The sequence below is a fragment of the Giraffa tippelskirchi genome, chromosome X (assembly GCF_054371585.1).
Source record: "Giraffa tippelskirchi isolate mGirTip1 chromosome X, T2T-mGirTip1v1.2.pri, whole genome shotgun sequence".
Lineage (NCBI taxonomy): Eukaryota > Metazoa > Chordata > Mammalia > Artiodactyla > Giraffidae > Giraffa > Giraffa tippelskirchi.
The window spans coordinates 93,548,585-93,573,228 of NC_137289.1; the positions used below are offsets into that span (position 1 = coordinate 93,548,585).

The window sequence follows — 24,644 nt, forward strand, 5'->3', positions numbered from 1 at the left end:
GTTTTAGGAATGCAGTAAGTGGCTAGAGTACCACTTAACTGAAAAGTAGAAGGAGTTGAGGGTAAGGGGCAGTTTAGGTAGAAAATCAGGTAGTTTACAGGAAGTGCAAGTAACAATGGGCTTCCCTGGTTGCTCAGACAATAAAGAATCCACCTGCAATGCAGGAGACGTGGGTTCAATCCCTGAGTCGGGAAGATCCCCTAGAGAAGAAAATGGCAACATACTCCAATATTCTTTCCTGGAGAATTCCATGGACAGAGGAGCCTGGTGGGCTACAGTCCATGGGGTCGCAAAGAGTCAGACATGACTAAGCAACTAACACTTTCACTACTTTCACAAGTAATAACACGTGTGAGGTTGGACAAGATGATCTTTGAATTGTTGTCCATCCATGGAATTCTTTATCCTGTGAAATTAGATTAAGTGGAATCCGCTCCCGTTAAAGCTTTGGTGGTTGCCAGTATTTTCTTTTTTTTTAATTGGAGGATAATTGCTTTACAATGTTGTGTTGGTTTCTGCTATACAACAACACGAATCAACCATAAGTGTGTGTATGTGTATACACACACACACACACATACACACACATATATATATCCCCTCACTCTTGAGCCTCCCTCCCAGCCCCCCATTGTACCCCTCTAGGTCGTCACAGAGTGCTGGGCTGGGCTCCCTGTGTTATAAAGCAGCTTCCCACTAGCTATCTATTTTACACATGGTAGTGTATATATGTCAGTGCTACTATCTCAATTCCTCACACCTTCTCCTTCCCTCACTGTGCCCACAAGACAGTCCTTCCCTGAAGATAGATTCATCAGTACCATTTTTCTAGATTCCATATATATGCATTAACACACGATATTTGTTTTTCTCTTTCTGACTGACTTCACTCTGTATAACAGGCTATAAGTTCATCCACCTCATTTCAACTGACTCAAATTCGTTCATTTTTATGGCTGATATTCCATTGTGTATATGTACCACAACTTCTTTATCCATTCATCTGTTGATAGTCATCTAGGTTGCTTCCATGTCCTAGCTGTTATAGAGTGCTGCAATGAATATTGGGGGTACATGTGTCTTGAATTACAGTTTTCTCTCAGGGTATATGCCCAGTAATGGGATTACTGAGTTATATGTTACTGAGTTATATGGTAGCTTTATTCCTAGTTTTTAAAGACATCTCCATACTGTCCTCCTTAGTGGTTTTTATCAATTTACATTCTCATCAGCAGTGCAAGAGAGTTCCCTTTTCTCTACATCCTCTCCAGCATTTATAGTTTGTAGATTTTTGTGATGATGGCCATTCTGACCAGCATGAGGTGATAACTCACTATTATTTTGGTTTGCATTTCTCTAATAACGAGTGATGTTGAATATCTTTTCATGTGTTGCCAGTATTCTCTTAAGTGTTGAATTTCTCAATCTTTAAGGAGACCTGCCAGGTTTTGCATTTTTTTAGTCTTTATTCGTATCCAAGGTCATTCTCTATGTTTTGTTATCAAAAACCCAACATACAGATAATTGAGCAGTCTGCCCTCCAGATGCATGCTTCCAAAAGATTTGAGACTTGGCTTTAATCATGGGAATTCCTACTATATCTTTTGAAACAAATCCTCCATTGCTTTTCTTCTTTTATTTGCATAAAAATATAAACACATGTGCATGTTAAATCTTTGGAAGGAAAACTGTAACATAGCCATAACAAATGGTAATTGAAACTAACTGAAGCACAAGAGTCTAGCAGTCATGGGCTAGGTTCTCTTGGCCTCCCTGTGAATCCTCAGTGCATGTCCCATAGTGATACCTAAGAAATGTGTTACATCTATGAATGGAAGAATATTGTAAACTTAATTCCAGATTGTCTGTAACCATACTGTCCAGTAGAACTTTCTATGATGTGATGGAAATTTGTGCTGTCCAGTATGGTTGAAATGTGGCTAGTGTGACTAAGGAATTGAATTTTGTTTGTATGTAATTTTAATTTTATTGTATATGTAATTTAAGATAGCCAGTTGGCTGCCTTAGCTACCATGTTGGACAGCATAGCTCTATAAGACCCAATTTCAAGAAGTTAGGTTACTTAAATATTGGAGTTCCTGTGACTTTTTTAGAACCAGTAGCTGTTTTGGCAGTAATATTGATTCTGTTTTTCTTTTGTTTGTTCAGAAGCATTTCTTGAGCACTTGCTAGTTCAATAGTTGATGACAATGCAAAGATGAATGACACACCTTCTGTCTTTAAGAGCCATGGCCAGGAATTTTACATTTATTATGCTCTAAGTATAGTTTAAAAGGACCATTATAGAAGCATATAATAAGATGATTTTGGGGTCACAGAAAAGATACAGCATGACTCTTTATAGGGGCCAAAGAAGAATTCTCAGAAAAACTTAATGCTTGAGCTAAAATTTAAAGAAGAGTTTGAAAAAAAAATGTTTTGCCTCTGTTTTTACTGTTTTGTGTAAGAGCAGATTTCCAGGCTTACTTGTAAGGTATCTGTCATAGTCAGTTTAAGACCAACTTTCCCCCTGTCTTTCCTTTGCTTCCTATGAGCTCTCAATTTAGGCCCAGGCACATAGAGCTTCTTCTTTCCCCACACAGCCCTGCTGCCTTAACACATTTTTTCTCCCCACAGTGCTCGGTGCGAAGTTGCATCACTGCCTTCCATGTCACCTGTGCCTTTGAGCACAGCCTAGAAATGAAGACCATCCTAGATAAGGGGGATGAAGTAAAGTTCAAGTCATACTGCCTCAAGCACAGCCAAAGCAGGCAAAGTCTCAGGGAGTCTGAGTACCCCCTACACAGGGCTTCAGAGCAGAGCCAGGCCAAGAGTGAGAAGACCAGCCTGCGGGCACAGAAGCTTCGGGAGCTGGAGGAGGAGTTCTATTCCATGGTCAATGTGGAAGATGTGGCCACAGAGCTGGGGCTGCCCATGCTAATTGTGGACTTCATCTATAACTACTGGAAGCTAAAGCGGAAGAGTAACTTCAATAAGCCATTATTTCCTCCAAAAGAGGAAGAAGAAAACGTCCTGGTACAGCCGAGAGAAGAGAGTATTCACACTCGCATGAGAATGTTTATGCACCTACGGCAAGACCTAGAGAGGGTAAGGTGACCAATTATGACCTAATGTATAGTCTTTGGTCTGCATAGGAATGGAGGCCACATTTCCAGATTTAAAAAAAAAAACACAACTCATTTACATTTGTAGTGTAGGCTTCTGTGCCCTTGCTTATCTTCTGATTTCATTGTGGCCCCAAATGTTGGGCTTAGTTGAAATTCTGCTAGAAACATCAGAGAATAGAAGAGTCTATCCTCACTTAGATGCTTTATGAACCTTAAATATGAAATAAATTTTTCATTTGGTTTACCTTTTTTTCACTGTTGAACCTATGTTGGCTCAGCTATATTTTACTGACACACTTATGAGACTGCAGGCTGAAGAAAGAATGAATTTTGCTTAGGAAAGCACCAGATCAGAGTTTCTTAAACTTGGCACTATTGACATTTGGGACTGGATGGTTCTTTGTTGTGGGGGACACTGTAAAATGTTTAGCAGCATCCCTGGCCTCTACCCACTAGATGGCTAGTAGCAAACCCCCCACATGCCCAGTTGTGATAACCAAAAATGTTCCCAAATTACCAGATGCCCTCTAGGGGTGAAAAATTACTCCTGGTTGAGAGCCTCTGTGCCAGATGATTCAGTGTAACTCATGAGATTCACACACACACACACACACACACACACACTCACACTAAATTAGGTACTGTAGGAATTTAAAGATAAGTTAGGTCCTGTGTTTACCCTCGAGAATCTTATAATCAAGTGTAATGGTGGCTTGTTTTTTTCTCTGCTACCAGAATTTGGAGAGGAACTAATAGATTTTTTGTTGTTCAGTCACTCAGTCATGTCCGACTCTTTGCGACCCCATGGACTGCAGAACGCCAGGCTTCCCAGTCCTTCACCATCTCCCAGAGTTTGCTCAAACTCATGTCCTTTGAGTCAATGATGCCATCCAAACATCTCATCCTCTGCTGCCCCTTCTACTCCTGCCTTCAATCTTTCCCAGCATCAGGGTCTTTTCCAGGAGTCCGCTCTTCACATCAGGTGGCCAGAGTATTGGAGCTTCAGCTTCAATACTGAATATGGTTGGGTTGATTTTACTCACTTTTAAAAATTTAACTCACACATATATAGCACTTACTATGTGGCACCGCTCTTCTAAGCATTTTGTAAATATTAACTCATAATCCTGACATGCATATGAAGAAGGTACAGACAGTTATCCCTATTTTCAGATGAACAAACTGGGACACAGAAAGTTTGAGTAACTTGTCCAGATGGGAGAGCATGAGAGAGTGAGGATTTCACCCTTGTGGCTACGGAAACTTGGCTGATCTGAAAGTGTGAGCAAAAAAAGCTACTTCCAGTCTTCCCAGCAGACTTTTATCCTGCTGGCCCAACACTCATTAGAATACTGGATCCAGCATTGCCACCATTTACTCAGGGATCTAAAGGGAAAGCTAAACTGTTAAGTCATCATTCAGTTCTCCCAGCCTGTCTGCACAGATAAATACCAAGCCCATGACACCAAAGGGAGAGTAGACTTGAGAAGGTAGCTTTGGAGCTTTTGCTTGTGCTGCTGATTGATATGGGAACCATGATCCCACCATTGATCATGCCATGTGAATACCTATGTAGTGGCTCTCTTTATGCAGTTTTTAGGTTCTGTCTTCTCTCCTCAGCCCCCCACCCCATGTGACTTAAAATTAAGTTGTCTTAATTTTAGCTAAACAATTTTCAGTTGTCAGGTTTGTGTAACATGACAAAACTCTTATTTGCTGGGGGTTGGGCTTACAGGTCCGAAACCTGTGCTACATGATAAGCAGACGAGAAAAGATGAAACTGTCACAGAACAAATTACAAGAACAGATCTTCGGTTTGCAAGTCAAGCTTGCCAATGAGGAAATTGCTGCAGGTAAGCTGTATAAATTTTATATCAATGGTTTCACTTAAAAATCTTTTAAATTCATTTGTTCTAGTCCAACCATGATGTAACATGGCCCATTTCACTGTTGACTCATGAGGCAAGATATCCCAGGGTAGGGTTGGTGGAGTTGCAGGTTTAGGACAGATAACTTACGTCCCAGACAGATATTAGAGGCTGTTAGTTGGAGCCATGAAATGATTCTAAAATCATTGGATTCATTTAGAAATCAGTAGGATACGATCTAATCCTAGTTTCCGGAAAACATTTAATTCCAGGGTTACTCGTCCTAACAATCTGTTATATTAATGACAAATCCTTAGCCAGAATTTAGTAGGAGATCTGGATTCTTATCTTTTTACTTATTCACTGATGTTTGTTGAGCACCTCCTATGAACTAGGAGATGAGGTAGAAGACAGAGCAGTCAGCAAGTCAGAATTCCTTCCTTCAGAGAACTCTGCCCACTTGGTGAGAGAAACACGTGAGCATAATTACAGTACTCTAAGCATAGGAGCTTGGCTGGAATGATGACAGTCATATTTAGAGATATTTGTAACCTCCCTGTGCCTCATTTAACACAGAGGTCAATGGCAGAGCCTGGGCAATTAGGGGTCACTGGGCAATGTGTGCAGAATCCAGCTTCTGCCAAGGGCCAGCTATAGAGCAAGAGAGACACCCAGAAATAAGTTGTCAGGTAGGTGTCAAAGTCTTATGGAAAGTTGTGAGGATCATAGGCCACGGCAGAATGGTGTAGCAGGAGACAGCAGGGCTGCTCAGCCATAAGAGTACCGTGATAGACAAGACAAGGAGAACCAAAGGACAGCAGGAAGAACCTCCATGGTGCCAAGGAAATTGGCCCCTAGACCATGTGGCTTCTGATTAGTGGGACCCCTCCCCATAACTGCTTGTGGCAGCAACAGATGGCAGGCCCTGGTAGAGGTGGCGACTGAGTGTTCAGTTTGGACCCTTAGGGAACAAATGTCCATTGAGGCACCTAATAGTTGTTTTCTCTGTATGTCATCTTTGTGAGGCTACAGTGAGATGGTAATGGGCAAAGGTCAAGTCCTTATACAAAAATAAATTGTTTGATACTAGTGCCCTTTTGATTTCAGAACACTCAGAATAATAGAGGAAGACTTGTCCTAAATATGATTATAGGGTTGATATAACCAGGTAATTGATTGCCAGTACTCCCAAGGCCAAGCCCATAACAGCAGAAACATCATGATTGGCAGAAGCATCATGATTCTTTTCTGGGGGCCTTGCCACTACAAAACCTGCCCCACACCTCCATGGTGGTCATTCATAGTGAAGAAATTATTTTAGGTTAAGGACATAAAATATATGGGAACCACCAAAACCTGTACTACATTCTTGTGAGTTTGTATTTGACTTGCTTTAGGAAGACTGGAGGGTGTGATCTGAAATGTCTATGTTCAAAGTGAAAGAAAGGGAAAGTGTTGGTCGCTCAGTCGTGTCTGACTCTTTGCGACCCAATGGACTATATGTAGCCTGCCAAGCTCCTCCATCCATGGGATTTCCCAGGCAATAGTACCAGAGTGGGTTGCCATTCCCTTCTCCAGGGGATCCTCCTGACCCAGGGATCGAACCTGGGTCTATCACATTGCAGGCAGATTCTTTATCACCTGAGCCACCAGGGAAGCCCAACTGTTTGAGGCAAGTTCTGAATGCTATGCGGTACCCACTCATGCACATGTACAGACATACAAATAGGAAGACCCTATTCTAAACCATTGCTAGTGACATTATTTTCAGAAATAGAAGGAGCAGAAAGGATGTATGAGGCATCACACTAGTCTTTGTGATTATTTTTACAGACTAGGAGAACAGAGGTGAAGAGGTTGGGAGTCACACAGCAAAAAGTGGCAGTGCTAAGTTTTCCACCTGTAGCAATCCCTACCCTAACCTCTAGTTCAGCTAACTTCAGCTACTATATACATATATCAAACACAGGTATTTGCTCAGTATTTGGAAGAGTGGGTGCGTGAACTCTGCTGTAAGAATGTACACCTTTATTTGTTTATTTTTTTATTGAAATATAGTTGCTTTACAAAATTATATTAGTTTCAGGTGTACAGCATAGTAATTCAGTATTTTTACAGATTGTACTCCATTAAAAGTTACTACAAGATAATGGCTATAATTCCCTGTGCTATACAATACATCCTTATTGTTTATTTTATACATACTAGTTTGTATCTCTCAATCCCATACCCTAATTTTTCCCTCCCCCTTTCCCTCTCTCCTTTGCTAACCACTAGTTTGTTTTCTATATCTGTGAGTCTGTTGGTTTTGCATATATAATCATTTGTATTCTTTTTTTATTATTTTTTTAGATTCCACATATAAGTGATGTCATAAAGTATTTGTCTTTTGCTGCTGACTTACTTCACTTAGCATATTCTCTAGGTTAATCCATGTTGCTGCACATGGCAGAATTTCATTCTTTTTATGGTTGAGTAATATTCCATTGTATATATATATGTATCACCTCTTCTTCATCCATTCTTCTGTTCATGAGCACTTCAGTTGCTTCCATATGTTGGCTATTGTAAATAGTGCTGCTGTGAAAATTAGGGTGCACATACCTTTTCGAAATAGTGTTTTTGTTTTCTTCCAGGTATATACCCAGGAGTGAAATTGCTGGGTCCTATGGTAGTTCTATTTTTAGCTTTTTGAGGAACCTCCCTACTGTTTTCCATAGTGGCTGCACAAATTTACACTCCCACCAACAGTGTACAAGTGTTCTTTTTTCTCCACATCCTCTCCAACATTTATTATTTGCAAACTTTTTGATGATAGCCATTTTGACAGGTGTGAGGTGATACCTCATTCTGGCTTTGATTTGCATTTCTCTAATAGTTAGCAATGTTGAGCATCTTTTCATGTGCCTGTTGGCCATCTATATGTCTTCCAAAAATGTTCAGGTCTTTTGCACATTTTTTAATTGGGTTGCTTATTTTTATAATATCAAGTTGTATAAACTGTTTTATGTATTTTGGATATTAACCCATCATTGGTTGTACCATTTGCAAAAATTTTCTCCCATTCTGTAGGTTGTCTTTTCATTTTGTCAGTGGTTTCCTTTGCATGCAAAAGCTTTTAGGTTTAATTGGGTCGCATTTGTTTATTTTTGATTTTATTTCTTTGGTCTTAGGAGACAGATCCAAAAAAAAAAAAATGCTGTGATTTATGTCAAAAAGTGTTCCGTTTTCTTCTAGGAATTTTATGGTTTCAGGTATAACATTTTAGGTCTTCAATCCATTTTGAGTTTATTTTCGTAAATGGTGTGAGGAAGTGTTCTAATCTCATTGTTTTACATGAAGCTGACCAGTTTTCCCAGCACCACTTGTTAAAGAGACTGTCTTTTCTCCATTGTATATTCTTGCCTCCTTTGTTGTAGATTAACTGGCCACAGGTGTGTGGGTTTATTTCTGAACTCTCTAGTCTGTTCCATCAATCTATATGTTTTTGCACGAGTACCATGCTGTTTCGATTACTGTAGCTTTATAGTATAATCTGAAGTCTGGGCACATGATACCTCCAGCTTTGTTCTTTTATTTCAAGGTTGCTTTGGCAGTTCAGGGTCTTTTGTGGTTCCATATGAATTTTAGGATTATTTATTGTAGTTCTGTAAAAAATGTAGTATTTTGATAGAGATTGCATCAAGTCTGTAGATTGCTTTGGTATTATGGCCATTTTAACAATGTTAATTCTTATAATCCAAGACTTGTTTTGTGGCTTCACATATGATATATCCTGGAAAACATCCCATGTGCACTTGAAAAGAATGTATATTCTGCTGTTTTGGGATGTAATATCCTATAGATATCTATTAAGTCCAACTTGTCTATTGTGTCATTTAAGATCACTGTTACCTGTTAATGCTCTGTCTGGGTGATCTGTCCATTAATGTCAGTGGGGTGTTGAAGTCTCCTACTATTACTGTATTATTGTCAATTTCTCTTTCATCTCTGTTAGTATTTGCTGTTTATATTTGTTGTTCCTTTATTTGGGTATATGTGCTAACAAGTGTAATACCTTCCTCTTGTATTCCTCCCTTTATCATTATTTAATGCCCTTCTTTGTCTTTGTTATAGACTTTGTTTTAAAATATACTTTGTCTAATTATGAGTATTGCTGACCCCACTTTCTTGTTATTTCCATTTGCATGAAAACATATGCTGTTATTTAAATTGGTTGTTAAAATGAATCTTTTTTTTTTTTTTTAATCTCAGGACTTCCTGTGACAAATGCACAAGAAAATTCAGTGTTTTACCCACCACCAAGAATTACCTTAAAGTTAAAAATGCCCAAATCAGCCACAGAAGATGGCAGTAACAGCTCTACAGAGCCTTATCATGGACCTCTCTCTCCTGATGACAGCTCCCCTGTTTGCAATATGAGGAGCATGCAGGTGTCTCAAGATTCACTGGAAATGAGAATGAAGTCATACCCAAAGCATCCACAAGAGAGCCAGACTGACTGTTTACTGACCAGTCTCAGCGATGACAGAAGTGAAGCAGAGGATCCTAGTCCTGCTTGCAAACCTCCATCTCCTGAGTTCTATCATGGGCAGTCTCTGGGAAAGCCTCTGGTCCTTCAGGCTGCCCTGCATGGACAGTCTTCCATTGGGAATGGGAAAAATCAGCCTAACCCCAAGTTTGCCAAATCCAATGGCCTAGAGGGCACCTGGTCTGGGGATGTCACCCAAAAAGACAGCTCAGGTGAGATGTTCTCTGACCAGGAGCCCATGCTCAGCTCCCACTTGGGTAGTCAGGGCAGCCTTAGAAAATCTGTGGAGCACTTCAGCAAGTCCTTTAAGGAGGCCAGTAAGTGGGTGAAGACCACAGAGAACCTCCAGTGCCATGTGAAGACCACCAAGAATACTAACCCCAAAGAGCAGCTCTGGGGCAGGCAGCTTGTCAGGCGGTCTGCAGGGAGAGCTCCATATCAGGAGAATGATGGGTATTGCCCAGATGTGGAGCTGAGTGATTCAGAAGCAGAAAGTGATGGAAATGAAGAAAAAGTCAGGGTAAAGAGAGAGAGCTCAGACAGGGAAACTCCTCCCCGTGATTCCAAACGGGATTGCCATGGTAAAAGCAAGACATATCCTCTTTCCCACAGTTCAATGCAGAGGTGATTACAAATTCCAAGAAAACCTCCATCTTTGCCTTTGCCTCATATATTGGGGAAAACTCATACACCAAAATGACTCTAGTATATGTTGGGAGGAATTGTAATAAAATGGATAAAATTTTTCCACCCTAAATTGGCTTGCAGTTTGATACCAGTTTGAACTCGTATCAAGTCTAGTTTTTACAAGCACATTATAGGGATTACATATTGTCCAAAAGTTTGGGTGGTTGTGTTTTTTTTGCCAGAGGCTAGTGAGAACAGCTGGGACCAGAGTAATTTGCTCAGTAAATACTTTGGGGCAGCATTCCAATTATATTAACACATTGATACACATACATATTAAGAGTCCATGCATTATTAATGGATGTGCAAGAGACCATGATTATCAGACACTAAAACTACTTATCTTTCAAAGCTACAGCATGTGACTCCCAGACCTGGTGTCTGTAGGAAGTTTCTAACTCCACTGGTACCTGGAAACACTCTTCAGGGAGAGACCAGGAACCAATATCTCAGATACTGTCAAACTCACTACCCTCTTCCTTTGCTCTGCACAAGGTTGAGTTCCTTTCACAGTATCTTAACTTACCAAGTCAATACACCTAATGCTTGTAAGTGTTCAGTGCCTGTTCCTAGATTTGCTTGTTGGGGACACACTCGTAACTGTTTCACCCAGCTAACAAGCATAAAAGGCTAACTTGTGGATAGTGTTTACAAAAGTACTACTTGCAAGGAAAATGCTCTGATTCTCTCAGTTTAGGCACTTGTGAAGGATCCCAGAGCCTTTCCCAAAGTGAGAACATTTCTGAGGGATTTGTATCAGGTCAGGGTTTTTGTGTTAACTGTTTTCAAATAAGTTTGACTTAAATAAGTTTGGCTGACAGTTTTTGTATACCTGCTTTAATGTTTATAAAAATTTTATTGAGGTATAATTAAAAGATAATAAAGTGCAGAGAAATTAGATATTCTTATCTGCTTTAATTTTGGAACAGATTTTTATTGTCAAACAGAATTTGAAAGCATGTGTTTAACACATGGATATAACTTAGCTTTGTACCAACTATGAAACCAAGGCAATTTCCAAAACGAAAAGGCTGGAGCTGTTTTTCAGAAGTTGCTCATACTCTGTTCCCAAACTATCAGCCTTGATTAATTCTGTGGAGGAAGAGAATAGTTACGTTTGTGGAGGATAAAACATACCTTCTTCCCGTTTAAAGAAGAGGAAAGAAAATGTTACAGTTTTTAAAATGTGAAGCCAACTATATATAATTCTCTGCTCACTTTTCTTAGCCTTAAATTAATGTTCTCTTTCTTCTATTTTGGGAACATGTAGTGAGACTTTTCAGACAATGAGGCCATTTTAGATTTTTAAAGTTGCTTCCTGGTGAAACATCCCAGCTGCAATAAAGGCAGGGGCCCTTCTTCTCTCCATATATATGGGAAACTCAGTAGTTTTCCTCTTGCCCACTTTTGTTTCTGTAGCATTCTTTGGTTTTATTTCTTCCGCCTTTTCTGAAAACTTCTTTATTTTGCCTCTCCTTTGGCTACACCTTCAAAATGTTTCCTTTGTGCCTGTGTACATGTGTGAACATGCCATAGCATGTGTGATCGGTGTCCTGTATTTTGTTTGAATACAAAGGAAAAGGCTGTGGATTATCCAGATGAGGAAGAGAATTTCTCCAATTTATGCACTAGGTTTCTGTACTTTTTCTTTGCATTTCCTGGGTTAGATAATAATTTGACACCTTCATGGTAATAACATTCTAGTGGAGCTATGTTCTAAACTCCTCTGTTAAAGGCCAGTACAGTAACCTGTGTCCTTTCATGCCTTTCAATTCTGAGTGAGTGGGAAGAAAAGCAAACATTGAAAAAAGTGCTTCAGCCAAATTCCATATATGTAATGCCATTGGGATAGTATTGACAAAAATAATTTCAGTCAGGGAAATATAGTTGTAATATTTTTACAGAATTTTCCTAAGTAAATGAAGGAGCCTTCAGCTGTATACATTTCAACTGCCCCAAAATGTATTTGCTACATTTTGCTGTTGTTTGAAGTATTACCTCTTAACCTTATTAAACCTTTTTCATTTTGTCTTATATAGTCCAGTTTTCAAAGACAAACTGTCTTTTTTCAAATGTCACCTTTTTACCAATACTTTTTCATTAAATTATGAAAACTGCTAACTGCTGTCAGTGTGGTAATTTTTTATTTGGGCATGTGGATTTTAGAAAAACTTACATATGTGCCAAAATCTTATTCATTAAACAAAACAGATGGTAAGGGGAAAGGAAGAAGAAGGAGCAATTGAATGTTTAGAAGCACAAATTCATGATTAGTGTCAATACCAGGGACCAAAGAGAACTCTGGGGAATTGGACTCTACCTGGAAATCACAATTTCATTGGGCTGATAAGACAGAACCATAGGATCAACAGAAATCACTAGGGAAATGGATCCTATCTAAAGTCACAAAGCTCAGAGGGCTTAGATCAAGCCTCACTTTTAAATATACATTCTTTACAATATTCATTCTATTTGGAGTCATGTGAGTATATTAATGTAATAAAGGTTATGTAGTGTCATGGGATTTTGAGGGCATTATAAACATTATGTTTGCAAAATGTATTTGGTAAAGGTCACTGGGTAAATCATTAGTGAAGATAGTTAAAAGATAACTATCTTTTATAGTTTCTCTCCCCCTTCTCATTTCCCCTCCTTCTCCCCCTCTTCCCCTGCATTTTCTCCAGCACCACATTCATAGATAACTCTTTTGATTCAGTAAATTTCTAGGTAAAATATTGTGGTACCAAAACTACGAATACCACTGTTTTAGCCAACAAAAGCTTTGGGTTTATGCTGATGTCTGTATTTCTAATAAGAGATGAACCTTTGTTTTTACGTTGAAGAAACTTTCAAATTCACAGAATAAACTAGAGGATATACCAGTCCTGGGGCTTTTCCCCTCCAGGACTTTACAGTCCTCAGTATGCTTGCTGACCCTTAAGAATGGAAGAAAAATACATGATAGGATTAAAACCTAATTCACCACTGAATAATTTTCATGTAATATTTTCAAAAATGTATCTTACTTATAACAAATATTCATTCGATTTTCACAACCTTAATTCACATTTTTTAAATTTTATTAAAAGCATCAATTACATATTGATTTTTTAAAATAACTTTTAATAAAGGCCTACCCTGAGACTGTCTCTGCTACACATGGAGCTCTGTAGTACTCAGTTCACCACTGTTGAGGGAGGCTTCTGTGAATTTAGTTAATTTTACTTCATGGATTGGAACGAATTGCATGACCTACCATGAGGATAGTTATCCTTGAAGTGAGCCAATATGAAGTGGGTGGTCACACCCGAGACCGGTGCCTTCTGCCTTGTCCAGTCACTGATGAGTTCTTTGACTTGACACTCCCTGTCCCTGAATACATTATCTTGATAAACAGAACACCCATCATTTTTCCTCTTGTTAAAGTGAGTTTGGGTGTGAGCATTCCAACTTCAAGTCCTGGACACCCCCAAGCATTAATTTCTATTCCCCTAACTATTCTTCCCACCCTACCTTCTCAGTTTCATTTTATTTTAACCAATTGTCAGGTTATAAACAAACTAAAAAGATGGAATTGGGCTGATTAAGCTGTACTTATTATAGCGAGTTTCTACTCAGCTTCTCCCTGAAGAAAGCAACCTGAGAGGGGGTTTCTCATGAATTCTGTACCACTTGATTCTTGCCATATGGACAGATGATTGGACTAGTCATCTAACACAAAGGCAAACAGTTCAGAGGCTCACATTCAAAGAACAAGATAATTAACACAAATCTGGACTCGACAGGCCTCGTGGCAGAGCTAGGACCTGGTGAACTTGACTTCTCCATAGGTAGTCTAACCTGTAATTGGCTAAATAGCGGCCCCCTAAGGATGTCCACCTTCTAATTCCTGGAATCTGTGAATGCGTTACCTTGCATGATAAAAAGTATTCTGCATGCATGCTAAGTCGCTTCAGTCGTGTCTGACTCTGCAACTCTATGGACTATAGTTCACCAGGCTCCTCTGTCCATGGGATTCTCTAGGCAAGAATACTGGAGTGGGTTGCCATGCCCTCCTCCAGGCGATCTTCCTGACCCAGGGATCGAACCCACATTTCTTACAAGTCTCCTGCTTTGGCAGGCAGGTTCTTTACTACTAGTGCTACCTGGGAAGCCGAAAAGGATTTTGCTGGTGTGATTAAGGTTAAGGACCTGAGATGTGGAAATTACCCTTGGTTGTCCAGGTGAACCCAACCAGTATAATCATAAGGGTACTTTTAAGAGGGAGGCAAGGGGATTAGCATTAGTAGAAGGAGGAGTCTGATAATGGAAGCAAGAGGTTGGAGTGATGCTAAGAAGGGCCATGAGCCAAGGAATGCAAGTGACCTATACAAACTGAAGAAGGAAAGGAAATGAATTCTCCCCTGAAGTCTCCAGAAGGCACCCAGCCCTGTCTACACCATGATTTTAGACTTCCAAAACTATAGGAGAATAAATTTGTGCTGTTTTAAGCTGTTAAATTTGTAGTAATTTATTAACAACAGAAATAGGAAACTAATACACTAGGCATAGAGCAAGTGCCTCTTATCCTTCAGGAGTGCATTCCTCCTCACCAAAGGGCCCGCCTGGGCTGCAGCTGACCACTCTAGGTTGGTCTTGTTTTTTCAATCTTAGCTGAAACACTTTCTGGAAATGTAAAAAATACATGTGTTTTTTTTTTTTCAGTCAATAAAATCCTTCCTATTAGAAATTAGTTTTCTATTTCCTTCTCCCCCACACTTACTTTTTCCAAGGTAGCCTTTGGTACTTCTTAGGTAGCCTTGGGTAATCATCCATGGGCCTGCTTGATCCAGTGTGGCTGGATCTGGCACTGCCTAAGGACTTGCCATAGGTTTGGATGTCCATGTTGTCTGAAAAACTGTCCTGGGGAAGTGGAAACAATTCACTGCTATTCCTGGGGGAGGGCTGGGCAGGTAGGTGTAGAAGGCAGGTGGGGCACATGAGGAACGATGCTCTAATTATCACAGCCTCCTATAAGGAGATGGGTAGCCTGGAGAATTAAGAGTTCTTGAAGGTCCCAGGGACCTGAGCAGAGTTTGAGGATTAAAGAATGCAACTCTATACTGCCCACAAGAAACACTTTTAAGTATAAAGACATGAATAAGTTAAAAGTAAGAAGATGGAAAAAGATGCCATGTTCACACTAACCAAAAGAAAGCTGGAATGGCTATATTAGTATCACATGAGGGCAAATTCATCAAGAGGACATAAAAACCTTAAATGTTTATGCAACTAATAACATAACTTCAGAATACATTAAGGAAAAGTGATTCGAACTTCAGGGAGAAATGGACAAACCTGCAATTACAGTTTATGTCTAATTAATAGAACAAGTACACAAAAACAGGATATAGAAGATTTGAACAAAACTATTAACTACCTAGGTTTAATTGATACCAGTCCACCCCACAGTAGGAAAATATACATTTTTTTTTCAAATGCAAGTGGAACATTCACCAAGATGGACCATATTCTGGGCCATTAAACAAGTCAATAAATTTAAAATGATTCAAAAACAAAGTATGTTTTCTCTGACCACAATGGAATAAAGTTAAAAATCAATAATGAAAACATCTCTGGAAAATCTAAGTATTGGAAACTAAACACACCTCTGAATAACACCTGAGTCAAAGAAGAACTGAAAAGGGAAATTAGAAAGTATTTTGAACTGAATGAAAAAGAAAACATACAATTTGTGGGATGGTTCTAAAGCAGTGTTTGGAGAAGTTCTATATATAGTACCAAATGCCTATATTAGAAAAGGAGGGTCTCAAATCAGTGACCTCACCTTCCATCTTAAGAAATCCTAAGAAGAGGAAATTAGATCCAAAGTAGAAGAAATAATAAAGATCAGAGCTGAAATCAGTGAAATAGGAAAGAAAATGAATAGAGAAAATTATTGAAATCAAAAGTTCAATCTTTGACAAGATAAAGTGATAAACCTGTAGTGAAACTGATGAGAAAAAAATAAAAGGCAAATTATCAATATTAGAATTGAGAAAAATGACATTGCTACAGATTCTACAGATATTAAAAGACTAATAAAGGAGTATAGAGAACCAGAGATCAAATTGCCAACATCCGCTGGATCATTGAAAAAGCAAGAGAGTACCAGAAAAACATCTATTTCTGCTTTATTGACTATCCCAAAGCCTTTGACTGTGTGGATCACAATAAACTATGGAAAATTCTTAAAGAGATGGGAATACCAGACCATCTGACCTGTCTCTTGAGAAACCTGTATGCAGGTCAGGAAGCAAAAGTTAGAACTGGACATGGAACAACAGGCTGGTTCCAAACAGGAAAAGGAGTATGTCAAGGCTGTATATTGTCACCCTGCTTATTTAACTTATATGCAGAGTACATCATGAGAAACGCTGGGCTGGAAGAAACACAAGCTGGAATCAAGATTTCCAGGAGAAATAGCAATAACCTCAGATATGCAGATGACACCACCCTTATGGCAGAAAGCGAAGAAGAACTAAAGAGCCTCTTGATGAAAGTAAAAGAGGAGAGTGAAAAAGTTGGCTTAAAGCTCAACATTCAGAAAACTAAGATCATGGCATCCGGTCCCATCACTTCATGGGAAATAGATGGGGAAACAGGGGAAACAGTGTCAGACTTTATTTTTGGGGGCTTCAAAATCACTGCTGATGGTGATTGCAGCCATGAAATTAAAAGACACTTACTCCTTGGAAGGAAGGTTATGACCAACCTAGATAGCATATTTAAAAGCAGAGACATTACTTTGCCAACAAAGGTCCATCTAGTCAAGGCTATGGTTTTTCCAGTGGTCATGTATGGATGTGAGAGTCGGACAGTGAAGAAAGCTGAGCACTGAAGAATTGATGCTTTTGAACTGTGGTGTTGGAGAAGACTCTTGAGAGTCCCTTGGACTGCAAGAAGATCCAACCAATCCATCCTAAAGGAGATCAGTCCTGGGTGTTCATTGGAAGGACTGATGTTGTAGCTGAAACTCCAATACTTTGGCCACCTCATGCGAAGAGTTGACTCATTGGAAAAGACCCTGATGCTAGGAAGGATTGGGGCAGGAGGAGAAGGGGACGACAGAGGATAAGATGGCTAGATGGCATCACTGACTCGATGGACACAGGTTTGGGCAGACTCCGGGAGTTGGTGATGGACAGAGAGGCCTGGCGTGCTGCGATTCATGGGGTCGCAAAGAGTCGGACACGACTGAGTGACTGAACTGAACTGATGAACAACCTGATGCCAGTAAACTCAGCAACGAAGACAAAAGACACAAACTACTAAAGCATATTCAAGAAGAAATACATAACCTAAAAAGCCCTTTATTATTAAGTAAATTGAATTTGCAGTTAAAAATTTGCTTCTGAGGAAAACTCCAGGCCCAAAAGACTTTGCTGGTAAATTCTAACAAATATTTTAGGAACAAATAATATCAATTCTACACAACTCTTCCAAAAAAAATTAATACAAGAGAATAGTTCTCAACTCATTCTATGAGCCATCATTAACCTAATACAGAAAACAAAGACATAAGAAAACTGCAGATCAGGAGTTCCCTGGCTGTCCAGTAGTTAGGATTCAGCACTCTTACTGCCATGGCCCCAGGTTCAATCATTGGCCAGGAAGCTAAGATCCCACAAATAGTGTGCCACGGCCAAAACAACATAAAACAAACAAAATAATGCAGGTCAACATCCTTTATTTAAAGTAGATGCAAAAAAGTTCTTAAAACATTAGCAAATTGAATTCCAACAATATGTTGAAAGGATAATATGTCATGACTATCTTGGTCCACTTGGGCTGCTATAACAAAAAAACCTATAGACTATAGACTGGGTGGATTAAACAGGAATTTATTTCTTACAATCTAGAAGCTAGAAAGTTTATGATCAAGTTGCCATCAGATTCATGTCTGGTGAGAGCCCATTTCCTGGCTTGTAGACAACTGCTTTCTCACTGTGTGCTCATATGGCCTTTCCTTGGCGCCTATTCATGGAGAAAGACATCTCTTTCTCTTATAAGGGCACTAATCCCATCATGAGGTTCCCACCCTTCTGACCTAATCTAAACCTAGTTTTTTCCCAAAGACTCCACCTCCAAATACTAAATCATTGTGGGCTAAGGCTTCGACAAATGAATTCGGGGATGCACAAACATTTCAGTCTACAATGGCGAAGTGAGATTTATTCCAGAAGTGCAAGATCGAGTTAACATTCAAAAAATAATGTAATTTGCTGTATCACAAAGATACATAAAAAGCATTTAACAAACTTCAATATTCACTGCTGATAATGCTTAGCAAACTAAGGATAGAAGGGAACTTTCTGAACCTAATAAAGCACATGTATGAAAAACCTACAGCTAACATCATATTTAATAGTGAAAGACTTCATGTTTAACCTCTACGGTCAGGAATAAGACAAGAGTATCTGTACTCACTACAGACAGTAAGAATTCAACACTATACTGGAATTTCTAGTCAGTGAATTAAGGCAAGAAAAAGAAATAAAAGGCATCATTATTAGAAAGGAAGAACTGTTACTTTATTCTCAGGTGACATGATTTTCTATGTAGAAAATCAGATGGAATTCACACACACACACAAAAAAAAACTACCAGAACTAGTAAGTGAGTCTAGCAAGGTTGCGGGATAAAAGGTCAATATACAAAAATCTATTATACATATATATTAACAAGGAACAATCAGAAGTTGAAATTTTAAAAATAATACCATTTATGAAAGAGAAAAACAAATATCATATATTAACACATATGTATGGATCTGGACTTCCCTGGTAGTTCAGCTGGTAAGGAATCCACCTGCAATGCAGGAAACCCTGGTTCGATTCCTGGGTTGGGAAGATCCTCTAGAGGAGGACATGGCAACCCACTCTAGTATTCTTGCCTGGAGAATCGCCATGGACAGAGGAGCCTGGCTACAGTTCATGGGGTCACAAAGAGTCGGACATGACTGAGAGATTAAGCACAGCACATGTATGGAATCTAGATGTGGGTTCGATCCCTGGGTCCGGAATATCCCCTGGAGGAGGAAATGGCAACCCACTCTAGTATTCTTACCTGGAAAATTCCATGGACAGAGGAGCCTGGTGGGTTCAGTACACGGGGTCGCAAAGAGTCAGACATGACTGAGCAACTGAGTGCACATACACATGGAAAAATGGTACCAATGAACATATTTGCAGGGCAGGAATAGAGGCACAGACATAGAGAACAGATTGTGGACACAGTGGGGGATGGAAAGGGGGATGAATTGATATATAAACACTACCATGTGTAAAATAGATAGCTAGTGGGAAGCTGCTGTATAGTACAGGGAGCTCAGCTTAGTGCTCTGTGATGACCTAGATGGGTGGCACGGGAGGGTGGGAAGGAGGCTCAAGAGGGAGGGGATATGTGTATACGTACAGCTGATTCACATTGTTGTACAGCAGAAACTAACATAACATTGTAAAGCAATTATATTCCAATTAAAAAACGAATGTAACATAAAATAATAAAAATAATACCATTTATGACAGCATCCAAAAATGTGAAATTCTTGTGTATAAATCTGACAAAAGATGTGAAAGACCTTTACAATCATTAAAACATTACTGAGGTGGGAAGTTGCTATACAACACAGGGAGCTCAGCCTGGTGCTCCCTAGAGGGGTAGGATGGAAGGGTGAGGGTGGTTCAAGATGGAGGGGATATATACATATAGATACATACATACATACATACACACATACATACACTTATGGCTGAATTGTATTCTATGGCAGAAACCAACACAACATTGTAAAACAATTATCCTCCAATTAAATTTTTTTTAAAACATTACTGAGAAAAATAGACCTAAATAAATGGAGAAAGACACCATGTTGATGGATCAGAAGGCTCAATACTATTATGATTTCATTCATCCCCAAGTTGATCTACAGATTCAATACAATTCCAATCAAAATCACACCAGGAAAGCAGGCATAGAAGGAACATACCTCAACATAATAAAAGCCATGTATGACGAACCCACAGCAAACATCATCCTCAATGGCGAAAAATTTAAACCATTTCCTCTAAAATCAGGAACAAGACAAGGGTGCCCACTCTCACCACTACTATTCAACATAGTTTTGGAAGTCCTAGCCACAACAATCAGAGAAGAAAAAAAAAATAAAAGGAATCCAGATTGGAAAAGAAGAAGTAAAACCCTCACTGTTTGCAGATGAAATGATACTCTACATAGAAAACCCTAAAGATACCACCATAAAATTACTAGAGCTAATCAATGAGTATAGTAAAGTTGCAGGATATAAAATTAATACACAGAAATCCCTTGCATTCCTATACACTAACAATGAGAAAACAGAAAGAGAAATTAAGGAAACAATCTCATTCACCATTGCAATGAAAAGAACAAAAATACTTAGGAATAAATTTACCTAAAGAAACAAAAGATCTATATATAGAAAACTATAAAATGCTGATGAAAGAAATCAAACATGACACAAATAGATGAATAAATATATCATGCTTGTGTACTGGAAGAATCAATATAGTGAAAATGAGTACAGTACCCAAAGCAACCTATAGATTCAATGTAATCCCTATCAAGCTACCAATGGTATTCTTCACAGAAATAGAACAAATAATTTCACAGTTTGTATGGAAACAAAAAAATCTAGAATAGCCAAAGCAATCTTAAGAAAGAAGAATGGAACAGGAGGAATCACCTGCCTGACTTCAGACTATACTACAAAGCTACAGTCATCAAGACAGTATGGTACTGGCACAAAGACAGAAATATAGATCAATGGAACAAAATAGAAAGCCCAGAGATAAATTCACACACCTATGGACATCTTATCTTTGACAAAGGAGGCAAGAATATACAATGGAGAAAAGACAATCTCTTTAACAAGTGGTGCTGGGAAAACTGGTCAACCACGTGTAAAAGAATGAAACTAGAACACTTTCTAACACCATACACAAAAATAAACTCAAAATGGATTAAAGATCTAAATGTAAGACCAGAAACTATAAAACTGTTAGAGGAAAATATAGGCAGAACACTCTATGACAAATAGCAGCAAGATCCTCATGACCCACCTCCTAGAGAAATGGAAATAAAAACAAAAATAAACAAATAGGACCTAATTAAACTTAAAATCTTTTGCACAACGAAGGAAACTATAAGCAAGGTGAAAAGACAGCCTTCAGAATGGGAGAAAATAACAGCAACTGAAACAACTGACAATTAATCTCAAAAATATACAAGCAGCTCATGCAGCTCAATACCAGAAAAATGAACAATCCAATCAAAAAGTGGGCCAAAGAACTAAACAGACATCTCTAAAGAAGACATACAGATGGCTAATAAACACATGCAAAAGATGCTCAAAATCACTCATTATTAGAGAAATGCAAATCAAAACCACAATGAGGTATCATCTCACACCAGTCAGAATGGCTATCATCAAAAAGTTCACAAACAATAAATGCTGGAGGGTGTGGAGAAAAGGGAACCCTCTTACACTGTTGGTGGGAATGCAAACTAGTACAAGCACTATGGAGAACAATATGGAGATTCCTTAAAAACTGGAAATAGAACTGCCATTATGACCCAGCAATCCCACTGCTGGGCATACACACCAAGGAAACCAGAACTGAAAGAGACATATGTACCCCAATGTTCATTTCAGCACTGTTTACAATAGCTAGGACATGGAAGCAACCTAGATATCCATCATCAGATGAATGGATAAGGAAGTTGTGGTTCATATACACAATGGAATATTACTCAGCTATAAAAATGAACACATTTGAGTCAGTTCTAATGAGGTGGATGAAACTGGAGCCTATTATACAGAGTGAAGTAAGTCAAAAAGAGAAACACCAATATAGTATATTAACACATATATATGGAATTTAGAAAGACAGTAACAACAATCATATATGCAATGCAGCAAAGGACACACAGATGTAAAGAACAGAATTTTAGACTATGTGGGAGAAGGCGAAGGTGGTATGATTTGAGAGAATGGCACTGAAACATGTATATTACCATATGTGAAATAGATAACCAGTGTAAGTTCAATGCATGAAGCAGGACACTCAAAGCTGGTGCTCTGGGACAACCCAGAGGGATAGGGTGAGGAGGGAGGTGGGAGGGGGTTCAGGATGGGGGACACATGTGCACCCATGGCTGATTCATGTCAATGTATGGCAAAAACCACTACAATATTGTAAAGTAATTATCCTCCATTTAAAATAAATAAATAAATTTTTAAAACTCACACCAGGATTTTGGAGAAAGGGGAGAATTGATAAACTTGTTTTATAATTTACATGAAATTGCAAATGACCTAGGATAGGCAAAACTACTTAGAACAAAAAGAATGAAGTTAGAGGACTGACACTACCTGATTTCAAGTCTTAATTATAAAGCTACAATATGGTGAATGACAGGGAAGCCTGGCATGCTTCCATGGGGTCACAGAACTGAACAACAAATCAAAACAATGTGGTTTTGGTGTAAAGATAGACATATAGCTCAGGGAAACAGAATAAATTTATAAGTAGACTCATATATGTGGGCAACTGATTTTCAACAAAGGTGTGGAGCAATTTAGTGAAAAGAGGAGTGTCTTCAACAATCCTCTTCCCCAGAAGTGTGCTAGACACTCTGGAGTCTGAGTGCCACAACTAGATAGTAGCCTTCACCACCACAATTGGAAAAATCCCGAGTGCAGCAATGAAGACTCCGTACAGCCACACACACAAAAAAAGTGTGCTGGAAAAATTAGATATCCATATGTAAAAAGTAAAACAGCTCCTATGAATACCTCACACCATACATAAAATTAATTTCAGAATGAGTCAAACAGCCAGATCTAAAACTATAAAACTTCTAGACAAAAATAGAGAAGAAAACCTTTAGGATCTTGGTTAGGTAAAAATGTCTTAGATATGACACCAAAAGTGCTTTCCTTAAAAGAACATACTTATATTACACTTCATTAAAATTAAAACTACTTTTTGAAAGACACTGTTATAAGGATGAAAAATGAAGTCAGACTGGGGAAAAAAAGGCTTGAAAATCATTTATCTGATAAAGGAGTGGTATCCAGAATGTGTCAAGAATCCTTACAACTTAATACCAGGAAAATAATCTAACTGTGGACTTCCCTGGTGGCGCAGTGGGTAAGAATCCTCCTGCCAATGCAGGGGACACAGGTTTGATCCCTTGTCTGAGAAGATTCCACATGCCACAGAACAACTACGCTCCTCTGATGCAACTACTGAGACCACATGCTACAACTGCTGAAGCCCAAGCTCCTAGAGCCTGTGCTCCACAAAAAGAGAAGCCACCACAATGAGAAGCCTGTGCACCGCAATGAAGAGTACCCACCACTCACCACAACTAGAGAATGCCCTCACAAAGCAACAAAGACCTGGAACAGCCAAAAAAGGAAAAGAAAATAACCTAATTAAAAAATGAGCAAGGAGACTTCCATGGCAGTTCTAGTGGTTAAGATTTTGCCTTTCCAGTGAAGGGTGTGCATGCTTGATCGCTGGTCAGAGAGCTGAACCCCACATGCCTTGTGGCCAAAAAACCAGAACATAGAAAACAACAGAAACAATACTGTAACAAATTCAATAAAGACTTACAAAAATTTAAAAAATGAACAGGAATTTGCTATATGATGTAGGGAACTCAAACCCAGTGCTCAGTGACAACCTAGAGGGGTGGGATACGGTGGGATGTGGGAGGAAGGTCCAAGAGGGAGGGGATATATATATATACCTATGGCTGATTCATGTTGATGTATGGCAGAAACTAACACAATATTGTAAAGCAATTATCCCTCAATTAAAAATAAATTTTAAAAAGTGAGCAAGCCACCTCAACAGGCACTTTAGTGAGGACAATAAATGGCAAATGCTCACATGATAAGATGCTCAACCCCATTAGTCATTAGGGAAATGAAAATTAAAACCACAATGAGATACCATTACACCTCTAATAGTGGCTAAAATTGAAAAGACTCACCATACCCCGTGAACCGAAACTCTCATACAATGGGAGAAGGGAATGTAAAATGGCACTGCCACTTTGGAAAACAGTTTGGAAGCTTGTTACAAAGTTAAATGTACACTTACCATAAGATTCAGACATTCTGCTCATAAATATTTACTGAAGAGAAATTGAAAGCAAATGTTCATATACAAATTAGTACACAAATGTTCATAGTAGCTTTGTTTATGATTGCCCAAACTAGAAACAACACAAATGTCCATCAACACTTAAATGGATAAACAATTGTAGTATTTACATACAGTGAAATATCTCTTAGTAACAAAATGAAATGAACTACACACACAGCAGGGTAGATAT

The 24,644-nt window shown here is 38.8% G+C and overlaps 1 protein-coding gene across 4 annotated transcripts in view; it reads left to right on the top strand.

Moving 5' to 3' along the window:
- Positions 1-12,335, top strand: part of JADE3 (jade family PHD finger 3) — a 148,270-nt gene extending 135,935 nt beyond the window's left edge. For all 4 annotated transcript variants that reach the window (XM_081567097.1, XM_081567094.1, XM_081567096.1 and 1 more), the window contains 3 exons: positions 2,638-3,108; positions 4,864-4,981; positions 9,251-12,335. In XM_081567097.1, coding sequence (XP_081423223.1) covers positions 2,638-3,108; positions 4,864-4,981; positions 9,251-10,155 — 1,494 coding nt within the window. In that variant the 3' untranslated portion in view covers positions 10,156-12,335. The remainder of the gene's footprint in view (positions 1-2,637; positions 3,109-4,863; positions 4,982-9,250) is intronic.
- The last annotated feature ends 12,309 nt before the right edge of the window (positions 12,336-24,644 follow it).